We start from the raw sequence: 18,234 nt of genomic DNA on the forward strand, positions 1-18,234 counted from the left end.
GCATGGCATTTTGTAAATGAAAAGTGTTCGTTTTGGTCTAGTGCTCAGGCTTTGAAGTATCTGGTAAATGCAGCTATTGAAGATACTGACTTGGTTAATTTCCCGCGTAAAATTGTTGAAGTCCGATGGTATACTTCCACATTTTCTAGCATTCTATATATAAGGCACTTAAATTTCTCAAAGCTGATAATAAAATGATCTCTGTTTTAAAAGAAACGTGTGGATGAGATGAAAATTTACCAGCTCAATCACTCTCTTTCTTACTTTCTTTTTTCCTTACGTTGGGCTTCCTTTGGTATATTTCCTCTCAAGTCCAGTCCTTCGCGGTGTTCTTGGAACGCGGTACATTTGAACGCCTGTCACAAATTCCAACTGACGCCGTGGTAAATAAATGATGGTTGGCAGCTGAAAATACGAAGTAAATGACTGCATTGTTTGGTATATATTCAAAGACAATTATTATTGTGCATTCCTGTGATTATGAAGAGATATTAGCACTTTAAAAAAGTCCAAAAAATTAGATACGGAGCTTGAGTAGAGACAAAGAAGGGATGCTGATAACTAGGACAGAACGAACTGGTGTTGTTGTTCAGGTTCAAAAACTTCGAAAGAGTCTTCCTAAGGTAAAATGAGTTCTCAAGGAGAAGATAACACTTCGATGCAGGTATCAGACAAAGGAAACGGCGCTACCAGCGGTACTTCAATGCCTGAATACAGCTATGAAGTAAGAGAAGGATTTAGTCTACATAAACAACAAGGAAGGTCGGGTAGTATTCCGGAGATCCCAGCAATACCTACTAACCTTATGGTACCTCCTTCACTTGTGAGTTCGAGTACTACCTCGACCGTTAAAACTGGAGGACGTCAAATGACCATAAATATATCCCAAGAAACAGGTAAATTATTGGTGTATTATCACAGCAGTTAATTTCATTAGCTTATAGGTTATTTTTGAATAGTGCCCTGCATTCTTTTATATCCCTATTGTATATAGATAATATATTTAGCTGGGTCTCCACGATTTTTTCCCTCTCTCTCTCTCTCTCTTTTTCTTTCCCCTGAGGACACAGGTGTCCTTGCTTCCATCCCCTCTGAAGGATGAAAGATAAGATGTGACCTGTTTCCTCTGGCTATACTGGGCCCTTTTTAATCCCCATGTATTCCTAATTTTATATATAGTATTTTCCTTTTATATTCTTAATTTATTGTATATAGATAGTATGTTTAGCTGGGTCTCCCCGATTAGCAAAGCACGACTGTGCCAATCTAGATGTTTTTGAGACTGTAATAAAGTTTTTTATTATTATTATTATTATTATTATTATTATTATTATTACTATTATTACTAATAAAGGTAATTTATAAAATACTTAATTCTTAGTCATTTTATCATAGGATTTTTAACTTTGTGTTACGTTTTCTGGTATTAAGCAATAAATGCTTGTTTGATTATTACTTGTAAGCTGTTGCATGGATAAAATACTTCTTCCTGACCAGAGGATTGACATATCACCTATAATTTCAAAAAATGTTGAGACATATATAGGCATAGCAGATAGGTGAGAAGTCATTCCAAGACCGAAAGAAATTTTGGGCATATAATTAAACACAAATAAAATAATAATCAAAGCCTCATAATGGTTTTTTCAACTCCAGAAAAACCTGAATATCTCAACACCATGTTCTTGATGAGAATGATAATATTAATGATGATGATGTTGACTTTATTTCAAGACTGATAAGATGTGCTAATTGAAAAATATGAGCTATCTAACATATGACCTTACAGAAACACATTTAAGTCATTCCAGCTATTCTTGGATGTTGGAATGACCTATCTCCCATCACCTATTGTTTATCATCTTTGGCTTGGACAACCTTCTCAAAAATCAACCTCTGAATTACAATTTTTGGGTTTTCACCTAGTTTAATTGGAGCATATTTACTCAATTATTACTACATTGCAACAGGTGGATCTTGATGAACCTGGGTCCCATTGGTGAGAGGCAGCACATTAGCAGCGCATGCAACCTATGCTTCCCACTGACGGGAAACAGCCTGGCCAAACCACCAGTGTAGTAGTTTCAGTTTGTACTGGACCACTTTGCTTTTGATGCATTGATCTTTTTAGCTTAATTAGGCTAGACTATTTCTATGGATTCAAAAGCATTTGATTAGATAAAACTAAAGCATAGTTTAGTAGGGATTTTGCAATGTTATTAAGCTTAATATAATATACGTGTATAATGTAAGAAATATAAAATTATTGTTAAGCATTCCACTTTGACACCAAAACTATATAAACCTATGAAGCACACCAGAAAAGTAAACTTTTAACATCCCTAGAAAAAAAAAAATAGAAGCTGGGTTGTTGATAAGAGCTTATAAAGAAAAGGAATATGAATTAACAAAGGGTTCTAACTCTGCAGGGACAGCGTTTAACAGCAAGGAGGCCAAACAAGATGTTGGTGAGATTCATCAGAATCTTGACAGTATACATTCTCATGTTGTGCGTGAGGTAGTTATTTATTTTTTTTTACAACTTAATTTTACAATGTTAATTAATACAGGGATTGTTTGTGCTGGAATTCTAACCTCAATCTGGGTCCAGGTCCTGCATTTTTTTGGGTCTAATTTGGGTTCCAAGCATTTGTTATTCCAATTCAAACATCATTAGTAGTATTAATAGTGAGTCCTAGGACATGTTGCAACTTACAAAGTGCATTTTCGGCACATGGTAAAAAAAAGAAAATGCCTACTAAAATTCTTTATTGTTTCCAATGATTGTAAAAATATAGATCTATATCATGAATTTTTTGGGGAAAGGAAAAAAACTGATTGTTAAGCTTAGTTGTACGTCTGAACATCATTATGAGCAGCAGGTTGAGTTGATGACTACTTTTTTCTGTCAGTAATCATTATTTCTTATTGTCTCTTTATAATAATAATAATTATTATTATTTTGTTAGGCTGATGTGCTTCAAGATCTTCAAAGTCAATTATCAATCAAGGCACATGAAATGGAAAGACTAAGAGCTGAAATAAGCCAATATGAGGTAAGCAAATGAAATCATAGTAATATCATTTCCTTTTCTTCATAATAGGAAAAAGTTTTGCTTTTCCTTGGCGGTTTTTCTGAGCAGGTGAACCTGCAAATACATCGTAACTTGGAAGCTTTTATCTATCATGCAGAATGAAATAAAGTATCATATTTCATGATTACTTGTATCACAAAATCCTAAATATATATCTTATTAGAGAACTGAAAGAGAGGCATTACAAAGGGATCATTTATCTGGGTATGGAACCTCAGTAACGCAGGCAGGAGATCCAAGGTATTGATATCCATTCTGAAATATTCTCAAAATTTGTGCTTTTTTGATCCTTATACCATCCACAAATGAAAAGAAATTTCGCATATTTTGTTGACATTTAAACAACATTATGCACTGACTCTGTGAAATCAATTAACAGGATAAGACTAATTCTGATTTTTTTATTAATTTTAGGAGTGGGTTTAGCAGGACAGTTGCCATGCCAACTGTAGGATCTGGAACCAGTGACACAGATTCCATTATCAGGGAATATAAATCGAAGATAGAGGATTTAAACACAAGACTCAAAATGGTGAGCCTGTGCTATTTCTTGGTGATTTAAGAACATGACATGTATCAGCTGCAAAATCAATTGGTCTTATAATGCAGGCAGCTCTTTATGTGACATTTGTTTTGATTGGGGTTCCTGTGGTTAAAATCACTTGGCTAACAGACCCTAAAAAATTCCAAATAAATTCAGAGATGCCTGTGAAAGGGTCTAGCAAAAATGTATTCAACAACCAATAATATTACATTATCAATTAAAACAGAATTCTTACAAAAACATTAGCCAGCAAAAGAACCAAAATAGATGCAAATTCCTAGCCATTTTTTAAAGTTTTTGTTGCAAAAAGTACTGAATAATTTTAAATATTTGCAGTCACTCTGAGTGATTTCATGAGTATATGCACAAATTCTCACTGTCTGATTGGCTAACTAGGGAAAAAATAATTTGGGTGGGCATGGTTAGGTGCATCGTCCTGTAGTGGTTATCGTAATCACCATGATATTATTATGGCAGTAATATATGCATAATTGATGAATTACCTTGTAGACAACAGAACTATGTGCTAAACAGGATTCATACTACAGAGATATAATAAAGGAATTGGAAGACAGACTGACAGAAACTGTAAATGGCAGAGATCACATCTTGACCCTCAGGTGAACTAATGCACAGTTAAATGCAGAAACTGCTTTTATTATTAAATTCAGATACCACAAGGTTAGATTTTAATTATTTTCTTGATAGACTCATAATTTATGCTTCAGAATACCCTGCAACGATCCAGCACTGTGTATACTTTTCTATTTATGAACTTCTATTTACGACTTTATTGTCTTCCCGTCACCAGCAACGTGAAAAATCTTACCATTGTGGGTTAACAATAGTTTTGGTAATTTAAATTATTATATTTTAATTAATGATCATTATTATAGTTATCATTAAGAGGACACTGCAGGTACTTTTTGACCCCCAACAGATTATGATTACAACATTATATTACACTCATTTTATTACTTAAATAATTTATTTATTTATCTATCTATTTATTTATTTATTTATTTTTCTTTTAATGTAGAGATAAAGAGGCTGCCAACCAAATGAACTTGATGAGGCAGTTGGAAGCTGCTCTCAGAAAACAGCAACAACTCAGCTCTGAAAAAGAAGAGGTATTGTACACAGACTCTCCTCTGACTGATACCAATATTGCTCTTGGGTGTCAATAGAATAGAAAAAAACAACCCTCAATCAGGGTTTTATTTTTTTACACTTATGTGGAAGTCAATTACTCAGAGAATTTGTCAGTGATGTTAAGAATGATGGCCAGTCAATCACCAGTCATGTTGACTGGCAAAATTAGTTTTAACTAGCTCAGTTATACCTTATATCATTTTTGGCTCAGTGCTACTGGGCAAAACAATTGACAAGGACAAGTCAGTGTCAATTCTGGCAAGACACTGCACATTATTTTAAGCCCCGTTTTTAGTAAGACTAGCCATTTGAATTTCATAATATTCTAATACCTTTTTAATATCTTTGACAAAATAAAACTTAATTGCTTTGATTTTTAATTAGTCTTAATTTCATCTTAAGGTGATTGTCTCCTTGGAAGAAAAGCTTAAATATCTTGAAAGTTGTCATTCCCAAACCTTATCTATTATTGATAAGCTCAAACATATAGTCAATGAAGAAGAAATCAAAAGAGGAAGACCTGGAATAATCCACAGTCAAGATACCAGGAACAAAGAGATAACATCTTTCACAGCAGACTTGATCGTCCAGACAGTACAAAAATGTTTACTGGAAGACAGAAATGAAAAACAGTCACTTAATACCAAGCTTGAAAAGGTAAAAGACAAACTGGAGCTCTGACTACATGTACATCTTTCATCTTGAACTAAAGTTCAGGGGTGGCGAAACCAGGGGGGGCAAAAAATATTGGTTCTTAGTTATTGTTTTATGGTGCATGCGTCTGCAATCAAACAAAACATTGTCATTATCATATAGCGTTAAATATAATCTTCAGTGCCCCCCCCCCCCCCCAAAGATTTCTGCAGTACCCCCCCCAAACGATTTTTAGCTTCCACCGCCCTTGAAGTTAAAGCTTGTCGTCCTGCATTCTTAAATGTCATTGTTCTCTATGTAATAGCAACTGTGAGGCAGACAACATACAGTAAATAAGGTTATTTGTTTGTGTTTGTCATTGATGAGAATGCATGCTATAGTAGGAACTTTTTGCACCTTACACTGATTAACAAAAACTTGACTAAACATTTTTTAATATAGGTCCTAAAGAAAAGCGATTTAATAAGACAGATTGTGTGATTACTTGCAGGTTATCAGAGGTCATGAACAAGTTGAGAAGGAATCGACAGCAAAAAATGAGCAACTGAAACAGGAATATGAATCCAAGTAAGAAAAATAACTTCCTGTTTAGTTGTAAATCATCTTAAAACATTAAAACCATCTTCTTCCATAATATGTATATGTTAGGCTTTCCAGAAGGCTATGCAATACAGGCTAAACGTGTTCTGCTCTATACAGCTGAAAAATCATATACATAAAACAGGCATTCACAAGTTGCGATGTAAAAGGCATGGACATTTCTTGATATAGTAGGAAAGAGTGCTCCTATGCTTTTGACTCTGGTTATCCTTTGCTTTGTGAAAACGAATAAAAATGTTGAGGAGCATTTGAATGGAGAAAAAAGATATCAATTGAAGATTAAAATGTTCTTTAGTATCGCCATGCTGCAATAAAAGCTACAAATGTTGCTTTGTTGCTATGCTCATGTTGCTATAAGGGTTAACTATTATACTGATTTACAAAAGTGTGGTAAAGCAAAGACAGATATTCTATTTTATTTATAAATTTAAAACAGGCTAGAAGCCATCAACAGGGACCATACTCAAGCACTAGATAGTACTGAATCTAGATCTGCTCATATGAAAGAGGAACTAGATGATATGAGACAAAAATTGGATTCCATCAAGTAAGTTGTGATCATGATGTGTAATGTGTGGTCTCAGACTGGGCGTGCCAGATGTGATTATGATGTGTAATGTGTGGTCTTAGAATGCGCGTGTCAGATGTGATTATGATGTGTAATGCAAGGGCGGATCCAGGGGGAGGGTCGGGGGGGTCGCGACCCCCCTGTCATTCCTGAGGTCAAATGGGCTTCCTGTGGTAAAAATGCGACTGGGGTTCCTTTGCCCACAAAATTTACCCCTGAGACCCCCCCTTCAAAAAATTCTGGATCCGCCCTTGTAATGTGTGGTCTTAGAATGAGCGTGCTACGTTTGACTATATGTAACATAAGGCGTCAAAATGTATATCGGATATGTTGTTGTCGTTTGTTTTGTGTGTGTGTGTGTGTTTGTTTTTGTTTTGTTTTTTTCACGTCTTTTTTCTCTACTCCTCAAGCAAAGGAAAATGTTTTAGAGTCTAAAGTCCTCCAAAATAAATATTTTTTGCTATTAGTATTTAAGGTTAAAATCATTTGTTTACATTTTTCTTCAAAGATAATGGCTTGAGTAATTTTAAGAAAAAAATACGTATGATTCTAAACAAAGATCTATCCAAAAGGTGTTTACTCACCGTCATGTGTAGATTTTTACATCTAGGAAAGTTAAGAAAATTACCCGCCTTTTGCCAGTTTCCGTTAGCTATTTGAAACCCTGTAATTTTTTGTTTTGCTGTCAAGCAGTTAGCAAACCACCCCGGCCTCAAAATACGAGAAATAAAATTTTGTATTTTTATTTTTATTTACTAAGCTTTTCCTCTAAATTTAGAAAGCAGCATGAAACAGAAGTTTCCAGCTTATTTGACCAAACCAAGGTTTTGCGTCTGGAGCTCACAAAAATGGAGAAAGAAAAAAGTGATGCCGTAAGTGAATTTGAAAAGAAGGTAAGTTCAGTGTAACTGTACATTGTCAACATTTTTACAATAGTCCCCTTCACAGTTCCCTGCGCCATCTTGAAAGGTAGCCGTGCCTTTGCATCGAAGCCAGACGAACGGTGAGCTTGCAACATCTCGTTTCGATGCAAAGGCATGACTACCTTTCAAGATGGCGCAGGGAACTGTAAGGGGACTATTGGAGTGCATCATTCGTGTGATGCACGCTTGCGCACCTAACGTGAAGGCTCCAAGTCCACACTTACAGTCCAATAACATTTTATATTTCTAGCTTTTTAAAATAAAATTTAAGCAACCTAATAATTGGGCTACTTTCTAGAATTCTGGGGGAAATGGGGACGATTAAATTATTTTTTCAATAAGAGATGGCATATTTTTACAGCTTTCCATGCCTACGTTGTTCGCGGGTTTTTACGTAAAAATACTTCTACGTATTCTGACTGCTAAACAAAGTCGGGGACCCCATTTTTTATTTGCTTATTTTACTTCTAGTATGATGTAGTTCCATCATTACAGCATTTTTTAAAATTTGACGATGGGAATTTTTGTCCATGAACGTCGTTAAGGAGGTCTGTGGTTTAACATAAGGCGAAAGGGTAAGCTTTGCCTGGAATGGTCCTCTTTTGCTCGTTCCAAAGAATATTCTACGGTATATTCAACAGATTTTATGTTTTTGGTTACAACTGGGTGTTTTAGAAAGATAACTATTCCATCTACCCCATGCAGAATCACAATAGAAAGTATACGAATGAATTTCAATTGTAAGAAAAATTGTACTTTTTGTTTCAGTCTATTGATTTTCAAAACACAACCAACGATGCTAAAGTTGAACTGAAGGTTTTACGAGAAGAAAAAGACAAACTACTTCTGAGTTTGTCCCAGGAGCAGGCGAGTAACATTTCCTTGAAAGAGAAACTGGAAATTGCAGAAGCAGAAAGACAAGCTGAGAAAGAAAGATTTGTTCACAAATCAGAAGAAAATAATACGAAAGAAGCTAAGCTAAAGGAAGAAATAGAGAAGATTAGGACGGAGTTAGAAGAATATAAAACTTTATTTATTCAAAAACAAAAGGAATTTCATGAACAAGCTGTGAAAAATATCGAAAATGTAACCAAAGAAGAACAAGGAAAAGCTAATGATAGACTAAATATCATATTGTTTGAACTTAACAAAGTCAGCTCCGAAGCTGAGCAGCTTAAAACCGAATTGGAAAACAAGAATACAGAATTGAAAAAGGCGCTGGAAGAAAACAATAAGATGAGATATGACTTAGAAAAGAGAGAGCAAGAAATGGCTCTCATAAGACAGGAGAAGCTTGATTTAGCAGCCAAACACGAGAAGCACGTGAAGGAAGCTGAACAACTACAGAAAGACTTTGAATTAAAAGTACAGTATTCCGACAAAATAACACAGGATTTAAACCATGCTCATGTTCTGATTGAAAAGTTGAGAGCACAACTCGATGAAAGAGAGAGGACAATAGCTTCTTTTAGAGAACAAGGAACAAACCTGGCTGAGATTCTTGAGAGGAATAATGTGGCGAGTGATTCGCTGCAAAGGGAACGAGAAGAGCTGGTAAAGAAGGTAGAAGAACAGGTCGTTGAAGTGCAAGAAATGAAGAAACACAGAGAAATATTGGCTAAGAAACTAAAAGCAAAGGTAGCTGATGCATAATAATTATGCCAGTCACTGAAGAAAGATTGGTAACAAACGCGCGTTGCAAAGGATTATGGGTGTATTTGAGAACTCTAAATGGCGAAGGTTTAGATCAGTCGGTCCCATAACTGAGAGCACCGAGGAACTTCCGAAAAGCCACTATCTTCAGTATAATTTGCTTGTTTTTTTCTAATGACTAAATAGGTTTGCGCCGTAGTTTGCATTGCTGCTATTTCAGTTCGCTAACATCTACGCAGCTAGCGAGTTCAAATGTTTATGGAAATAGCATTAATGCACGAACGTTGCTAATACAGGGCCGTAGCAACCAGTAGGGTTAATCCAGTTTCAACCGCACCACTTTTTACCTTCAGAACACTTTTTCCCTCTCGTAAATACACATTTATCATACACAAGTAAATTACACAGGACCACCTTTAAAAAACATGACCATTGTCCAAGTCGTGGCTACGGCCTTTTAATAATAGACCTCTGTCATCCAGAGGCAGAACGATTCATCTAGTAACGCGCGCCTTTTTTACGTTAATAAAAATGACGCGGAAAGGTTTCAATTGGTGGAATAACTAAACGGAATAATTCAGTGGGCAACTGCATTTAGTTGTCATTTTGTAATAAAGAAACGTACCCGTAAAGTCAAGCCTTGCGCATTCTAATTCGTATGTGCAAGTACAGATGTTGGTCTGCCTGGAGGCGATTAGTGAACTGTACGTGGTGTTGTAAAATTATACATTCTATACAATGTCGCAATTAATATCAATTTGTATTGTTTAAGGACAAACGAGTAAAAGAATTAGAACAAGAAAATGGTAATATACAAAAGACATTAAATCTCAAAAACGAGGAACTTGCTGCATGGACTGAGGAACGAGAAAACGTGCTATCTGAACTCAAGGCAAGACAAGTAGAGGTCGTAAAACTAACAGAAGAGCGCGACTCCCTAAATAACTTGATCCAAGGAAAAGACGGTGAACGAGAAAAAGAGATTGGCAAGTTGATATCGAGACTAAAAGGTGCGAATGGTAGATAGAGAAAGAAAAGGATTTTAACTTGAAAGTGTGAAGTGATGGCCTGCTTTGTAGGTTCGATACGAGCTTTAAAATATCAAGTCTGCAAAGCAGGCTAGTGAAGTGCTCTTACTTTTTTCGTTGCTTTTTTTCAGTTTCATTTGCTTGGGGAAGTAAGGCCTTAGTTTTTATCGTAAAAGAGTCAAAAGTTCCCGAGAAACCACAGTTCGGGCGAGACCGGTGTGGGCTAGTTTTGTTCACTGTAAATCGGTCTGACCTAAAATTGTCAAGTGAAATTTCCATAAATGTTTGAAAGCTTGTTTATAATTAATAGGATTTTCCCAACAGGATCCGAGCAAGATCTTTCACTTACGAAGAAACTGCTGAAATCTAAAGGAGAAATGAGCGGAAAAGGTACAGACTTTGAATAGATGACACTAGGGACCGGTCATTGCTAATGTAAGGGGGGGGGGGGGGGGGGGGTTGGGAGGCGTCATTATTTTTCATGCAAACACAAAAGCAGGATGACAAAAATCTGGCAAGCTTTCAAGGGGAAGTCACTGTGTTTTGTGCGTAAAAGATTATGGGGGCCCACAATTCGTCTGCAGCAGGAGATGGGCGGATGGGTCTCAAAACTATGCAGATCAAAAGTGAAATACACGACCCCTATCTAATTGATAACCGGTCACTGAACGTTAAACCAGCCGTTAAATACACGACTCATGTCGCATGACCTTTATTTTTTATCATTAGCTGTGCGCGTTGCTGAAACAATGCAGAGAGAAGTGACGGAAAAACGAGGAGAAATGGACTCGCTATTGAACAAGTATGTACTAAGGTTTGGTTGAACAGCTTTAAGATGAATTTAGCTAAAAGTTTCATAATCTAATAATTTTTATGGGCTGTGGATCATGAGATACCTAAAGATCGTATTTTTTGTTCATTAACAGAATCCATTGGCTTCAAGAAAACCTTAACGCCGCGGTTCAGGTAATCCATAAATCCATCAATTCTATTCAGCTCCTGTAGACAATGGTGAGAAACGTTATGCATGTACACTGCGCACAGTTCTAAAAACAGCATGGTTCAAGCTCTTGCCGACAATAATCCATGCTTTCCTGAAAAAAATACTAACTTTCAAACCCCGGCTCCAAAGTTAACCATCACCACCTTTCCTGCTTATCATTGCGCATCAGAGATCGCAAATTTCCTTTCCCCGGGGTTTGCGTTCGGACGTACGCAGCAATCTACGTTTTGCCTTATTTTAAATGGTTCTGGCCACATTCTTGCCTTCAAGTTGATCCAGGGCTTTGTTAAGTTTTGTTGAGTCAAATCAGTCTTTGGCGTAAAATACGTCAACTTCGGCTTATTTGCAAACTCTCATAAAAAAAACAGAAGCGAAGAAAGAAAACAATAATCCTTGGTTTTGGCTTAATTTCACCATAGTTCTGTAATATTGTTGTTTGCGATTGCTTTGACGTTTCTCTGTGTATCACTATTCTGACTTCTCATTCTGTCTCAGGATAAGATGCACTACGAGTCCAAGAGTAGTAGATTATCAGAAGAGCTACATGAGGTAGTCCTCGCCCGAGATGAACTGAGATTTGATGTCCAACAAACAAGAGGAGAATGTGCAAACTACCAGAAACAAGTTAACCACCTTGAACAGGCACTTGAAAAGGTACGCTCAAATATCAGTTAGAATTACCTTTTTTGCTAGTCTAGCAATTAATATTATTTGAATCTACGATTTATTGAATGTGCGACGCACCGATGGGTCCAAGTATGTTCCACAAATGGCGGAAAAACATGCAGTGATTTTCTATAAGGGAACCCCTCAAAAACCAAACTCTGTATCAGTTGTACCCCCTCGTGGTTGGCTCAGTTGGTTGAGCATCGGACTTTCGTGCGGGACGAGGTCGTGGCTCGTGTCCCGGCAGGACCAACACTCAGGGTCTTAAAGTATCTAGTAGAGCTGACTGGTGCTGTCTTTGCTCTAGAAATACTTGCAAATGGTTAGACTTTCTCCGTGGCTCGGATGACCACTTTTGGCGGTCCCGTCTCATTTAGAGACGTTAAATATAGATGGCCATAAGTTTAGCAGTGCTCAGTTGGCTACTGTCATGTGTTACCCTCTCTAAACAAACACGATCCATTCATTGATTGATTGATTCATTCATTCATTAGTTGACAGTTTTATCAGTACTTTCCCCTTTTTCTTACAGGCTGCGGTAAAGTTTGCTGAATCCCAAAGTATCATAGAAAAATTAGAACAAGAATTGGCTAGACTGAAGTTGAAACACTCTCTAGAATTGAAGGTGAGTCATAGTCAAAGTTATGGTACTTCATTCCTGTCATTTTGAGGGAGACAAGGGACACAGGGTTCCTAAGGACACTTGATGACGTCATTCATTAAAATACATTCAAAATTAATCCAAGAGCAGATTCTCACTGATATGATGCTCACTGTGGTCGATGTTGCGCCCTCTGTACCCTTCAGTTTTCTGTTGCGAGATCAGGGGAATGGGGAATAGAACTAATCGGCTCAGGCGTAATGTTTTCCCATTTCAGACCACGTGTCATTCCCTTGAGAATAAAATATTTTGTTTGAGTTGTATCCATATTCATGTGTGCAGCCGTTAAACAAAGAAATGATACTCTAGGGAATAACACGTGGTCTGAAATGGGAAAACATTACGCCCGAGCCGAGGAGGTCTATTATACATGCAGCTACCACATTTCCTCTACTAAGCCCAAGGGGAGTTTACGTTTACTATTTCTTCCCCAATGATTTTGGGCTGGGTGCTTATTAGAGGGTTGGGGCTTACTGCGATTCCCAGTCACAACCGATCAACTTGACCTTCATCACAAACTAAAAATCGAGTTTCGGTGGACGTGTGACTGGGAATCGCAGTAATAACTTTTCCTGGTCTTTAGAAAGTCATAATTAATTTTATTCATAATCTCGACAGGTGAAATAACTTATAAAGGCCTACCAAGGGGAAACGACCACTAAGTTCCATAGGAATGGGGGCTTATTAAAGGCTCGGGGCTTATTTGATTTTTGGAGCCTCAGACTCTACGTGGGGGACATGGGTGGCGTACACTGCTAATGCATCGTTTCTCGGGTCCAACGGGTCGGGTCTCTGGCTCGAGCTCTACAGATGCGCGTTGTGTGCATAAAACAATAAAATTAAGTTGTGGCGAGTGTGAGTGAAACTAGGCCCACATAAGAGAAAGCTGCCAAAATGATCAGCCTGTTCTAACAAATAAAAGATTATTATAGTTATATTAGAATGGGGGCTTAATAGAGGAACATCCATGTTAATAGCATATCTTATCCAGATTCCATTTTTAACTCAGGAACAGGAAAGAAAACTTAAAGCAGGATCAACTTTACTTAAAGTAGACGCAGCAACTATAGCTGAAATACTGGCCCGAGTAAACGCTGGATTAAGGTACACCGAATATGGACGATGGTAGTGGGGGGAGGCTGGGAGAGGGGGGGGGGGGGGGGGGGGGAGGAATTTCAGATTTAGCAACAAATCAATAGTGAGAATGGGAAAAGATGACAGAAACTTTCTTGACCAAACCTGGGGCTTTCTTAAATTATCATTTTGAACACTAGGATGAAAAGTAACAATTAACCAACACATGCCGTTTCTTAAAGGTGACTAGCGGTTAGTATAGCAGCTACCTTCCTACTATTTGTGACGGTGTTGGTGTGTAGAATACAACAAGTGAATAAGAAGTAAACCACACGCTATAAAAAGATAATTTGAAAGAGGGCTATTATTCATAATTATCCGTCATCGGGTGCTAGGGTTGATGGGGCTGTCTCCGGGTTTCCTGATATTCCTCACTCCCTAAATTTCAATTCATAATGGTAATTGAACTGAGTGGAGTGCAATTTGGTCTGAAATCAAACGCGCGATTACAAAATCGCACGACCGCGTAGCGGGAGTGCGATTTGTAATTGCAAGTTTGATTTCAGACCAAAATTGCACGACACGAAGTTCAATTACCACTTTATTATATCCATTTTGAAATCTTTTTTGAAAAAGACGTTTTTTCCAGTTAAACCGATATGACTTACAATCTAAAAGCAGTCGATTCAAACATGCTGTCAAGAGAACTTGTTTATACTGATCGAGCAATGATTCTCATTTTGAAAACCAACACTTTCAATCCAAAACTAAAATGAATTTATATAGGACCAAAAGGCATTACATGTATTAAGAATCGTTTACTTACATTAAATAGCAAAACAATCCTGCCCAAAAGGGTTGTAATGAACTGGCAGTTGTCCATACAGCCAATGCTCACTGCTTGTGTTTTTACGATTTCTGTTCAACATGTTAAGATCACACTTGTGCCGAGAAAACAGCAAAATTCAAAGGTTGTTTAGTCCTTCGGTTGTCCTAAAGGCAGCAAAAATCTTCTTCTTAAGAAAAACTTCTTTTAATGACTGTATTTTCGATGTGTTGTTATGCTTTACAGATTGAAAGGAAACCACTTTCCACGATCAATCGCCAAGAAGTCACATTCAAAAGATGCCGATTGCATTTTCCCCCACTGCTTTTCGCTGTAATATCTTCAACTTACTTAAGCAGTTACTTTACAAAGATGCTTTTGACAATTTTAAGTGATCAGTTGGTCTTTTTAAGTCCTTTTTATGGCTTTTTCAGTTTTTTTTTTACGACTTTTGACGGTAAAATCGTTCTTTAGAAAAATTTTTTGAGCCGTGGCTGTTTTTTTTCGCAAGAAGCGTTGAGCCCAACACTCAGATGGATTCCTTGATATAATTGGCTAGAAAATGACATGTCTCTCTTGTGATTGGTTCATATCAGTTGATGTGCAAAATCGTGCAATTTAGAGCTCAAAATCGTGCGATTTATGCTGAAATCACTGCTGCAGGGAACCAATCAGATTGCAGGATTTGCTTGTGATTTCAAAATGGATGTAATAAAATCTGTAAGCTGGCAACAAGGGCGAATCCAGGGGGCACCCTTTGATAAGTTCAGAGGTTGTTTCAAGATTCGATAAATTTGTTGTTTGATGTTTTAAAGGTTACCAATCGTAAGCAGTCAGATAGGGACCATCAATACCACTGTACCTCAGAAAACCCCTGTTATGGCTCAACCAATCACATCACAGAACCTGACAAACAAGACGCCTCAGGTAACCCATTTCTAGTCACCACTTCCCATACATCAGTTCACTCTTCAAACATACTAGTAAAGTAGCTCTGCCATGGCTCCAAGGTAGTACAAGTTTGAATGATTCCTTACAGCCTTGGTTGAATGCTTTGTCTTTGATAGCTACAGTCTTCGCTTTGTTTTGTTGTGATCTTTTAACTAATAAACACAGCATTTCTCATTCTGATTTTCGTTTTGATTTACTTTCAGCCACAAACCCAGCCGGAAAGTCCCTTGAAAGACAATGAAGTTCAGCAGGATCTCAAATGTTTACTACAAGATGTAAGAACACTAATATCAAGCTTCCAGGCCCACCTGACTCAGTCATCTATTGCACCTACTCCCTTGAAACAAATCGCTTTACCAAACACTGGTGATGAGCGTCTTAGTAAAAAACATAGACCTAAAGAGGATAAGATGCTAAGAATAACTAAACCTCGAATATCGAAGCCACACCATCCTGGTGAGGAACAAGAACAAGGCGGATATCAAGATACGGACCAAGAAATGGAAAGACTTATGAATCGCGATAGTCAATTCGATGAAAGTATTGACATGGATCAGGACTATCTTGAAAATATGAGACCTCCTTTAAGGAGCTCTTCTCCAAAACCAGAAAGTCTTGTTTCCTTAGCAACGGACCAAGATTCATACACATTTGACCCACCCATTAGAGACCATGGTGGTGGAAATAATCTCAATGATTCTGATGTGACGTCATTACTTTCGTTTGCCTCTACCGTGTCTGGAACAACAGTAGACGATCTAATCTTGATGGAGACAAACAGCTTAAAACCAGCGATAGCGCCGCCAGTCAGTAAAGGTCAGCGTTATTCCTCGACGACACATTCTAAAATATCAGATAAAGAAAATATAGGGACGACCAGGACTGGCCCGAGAATAAGCTATAATAAGACCTCAACTAAAAGAGAAAAAGATGGTAATGAACTTCTGTCTGAGATAATTCTATTAATTATTATTTTTTCTTTTTCGTTTTCTTTTCCTTCCTTCCTTCCTTCCTTCCTTCCTTCCTTCCTTCCTTTCTTCCTTTCTTTCTTTCTTTCTTTCTTTCTTTCTTTCTTTCTTTCTTTCTTACTTTTCTTTCTTTTTTTTTTTTTTTTTTGTCATGTTGTCATTGTATTAGACATATTATCATACGTTTCCTCTGTAGCTTCTCCTCCCTCGTATGAAAGAGCGGAATTGATGCTCCGGTCTCTCGCCCAAACAGGAACTCACTTAACTAAGAAAAATAAAGGTAACAGTAATCTTCATACCTGTTTTAGTATAGGGAGTGATAGATCATCTTTCTTCGCACAAAATAACTTGAACACTCCTGACAAAAGTATGGCGTATATCCCTCGTCCTCGCCCTTTCCTCCCTACCCTCCCCCCTGCTTACCCTACCCTACCTCCCCTCGCTAATGATCTCAATACCTGTCATATTTTGTGATGGAAGTCAGTACTGGTTATTAGTGTATAGACTTTGAATATAATTCAGGAATATAAGACGCACGGGCATGTCTCTGTACTGCGAAAGAGAAGCAACCTTAGGAACACAAGACTTAGCAAAGTGTTTGTCTTGCTTTTCGAATGCTCTACAAATTCCAGAGTGTTTATATCTCAGAAAAAAGTCAAAGAGATACATTGATTTGTCATATTTCGTAGTTTCGGTGCTCTTAAAAAATATCATAAAGTCGAACAAAATTCTCTACAAAAATCTATTTTGTCATGTGTTAGAGTATTTAACTTTTTCTAAAATGTTGATATAACCTAGATTTTTAGGAGTTTATTCAAATAAGCTATTAAAAAATATAGAGTCCCGTGCAAAATTTGAGGGTTCTGCCCTGTTGAAGCTCAAAACACGTATGGTTCCTCAATAAAATCTTGTAGCTTTTTCAGCGGTTTTTGAGCGCGCGCACATCGTGGGCTCAAATCGAACGTTCAAAAGTAGGCAGTCACGTTAAGCAGCCGTTTCATATTGCTTTTATAAAATTTTTTGAACGATTTTAAGCGAATGTGTCTCCGTCCTCTGATATAAACACGGTAATCAGCCAATCAGTGCGCACTATATATTTAAAAATAAAATAAATTAAACAAAAAACGAAAGTTAAAATAAGATTGTTTTCTTTTTTCTCAGAAATCGCCCGCCTTCTCAATGAACAAGATCGCAGAATCAAAAAATGCAGAGACAACGAACAAGGAATACAAACGCTTCTAAGCTAAATGTACAGACTATATCCAACACTAAGATTCGCATCCATGCATCGTAAGCATTACATTACGGTATTTTTAAAGCAGAGCAGAACTTACATTACTGTTTTTAAAAAACTCCCTGTACGGTGTTGTCGTGAGGTATGCCCCTATTTCCCAGTCCACTCGCCATCCCCTCGCCATCAGGAAAGTGAAATCACCCTTTCCTCGCGTCATAAATTTGTCAAACCCCTTAAAGCTCAATGCTAGGCTTCAGACCACATGTCATTCTTCTATGTTTCGTTTCTTTGTCTACTGGTCATGCTTGAAAAATAAAGAATTTTTTAATGCATTGTATGGACGAGACTCAAAGAAGTTTATACTTATCGGTCAGTTGAGTTGATTTTAAAAGTCGGCAGTATTGGTAAACCCTTACTGATTTTCTGAAACCATAGTTAATGGGTGGAATGGTTTGGAAACTCCATAGAATAAAAGTATTGTTTTGCGTTTGAGGTTGAACGGTACCATCACGTGAAACAGACCGTGCACAATGAACCAAAGCAAGTGTGGCTGAAAATAATGATTTCCTTATTATTTTCATGCTTGAACACATTTTGAAAGTGAAAACTTTTATCCGATGACCACAAACCATGC

The 18,234-nt window shown here is 37.2% G+C and overlaps 1 protein-coding gene across 1 annotated transcript; it reads left to right on the top strand.

Annotated features, from left to right (window-relative positions):
* Positions 1 to 368: 368 nt before the first annotated feature.
* On the top strand, positions 369 to 17,937 carry LOC116295690 (uncharacterized). Its single transcript, XM_089039432.1, has 23 exons — positions 369 to 896; positions 2,430 to 2,518; positions 2,970 to 3,056; positions 3,259 to 3,335; positions 3,510 to 3,627; positions 4,150 to 4,259; positions 4,679 to 4,769; positions 5,194 to 5,448; positions 5,936 to 6,012; positions 6,482 to 6,592; positions 7,392 to 7,506; positions 8,305 to 9,174; positions 9,962 to 10,199; positions 10,542 to 10,607; positions 10,947 to 11,019; positions 11,144 to 11,183; positions 11,716 to 11,874; positions 12,419 to 12,511; positions 13,557 to 13,651; positions 15,263 to 15,374; positions 15,602 to 16,331; positions 16,563 to 16,646; positions 17,528 to 17,937. Exons 1-23 carry the CDS (start codon positions 629 to 631, stop codon positions 17,611 to 17,613), a joined length of 4,044 nt encoding a protein of 1,347 aa, XP_088895558.1. The 5' UTR covers positions 369 to 628; the 3' UTR covers positions 17,614 to 17,937.
* The last annotated feature ends 297 nt before the right edge of the window (positions 17,938 to 18,234 follow it).

The sequence above is a fragment of the Actinia tenebrosa genome, unplaced genomic scaffold, assembly GCF_029948245.1.
Source record: "Actinia tenebrosa isolate PJP-AT-01 unplaced genomic scaffold, QUT_ActTen_1.0 PGA_scaffold6__47_contigs__length_16458017, whole genome shotgun sequence".
NCBI lineage: Eukaryota > Metazoa > Cnidaria > Anthozoa > Actiniaria > Actiniidae > Actinia > Actinia tenebrosa.

What these genes read in the sequence shown, in the direction of transcription:
- LOC116295690 (XM_089039432.1), top strand. Translation starts at nt 629, where the DNA reads ATGAGTTCTCAAGGAGAAGATAACACTTCGATGCAGGTATCAGACAAA. An exon ending in TAAACACAAGACTCAAAATG is followed by an intron (nt 3,628 to 4,149) that starts GTGAGCCTGTGC and finishes ATTACCTTGTAG; the next exon opens with ACAACAGAACTATGTGCTAA. An exon ending in CAAAAATTGGATTCCATCAA is followed by an intron (nt 6,593 to 7,391) that starts GTAAGTTGTGAT and finishes CTCTAAATTTAG; the next exon opens with AAAGCAGCATGAAACAGAAG.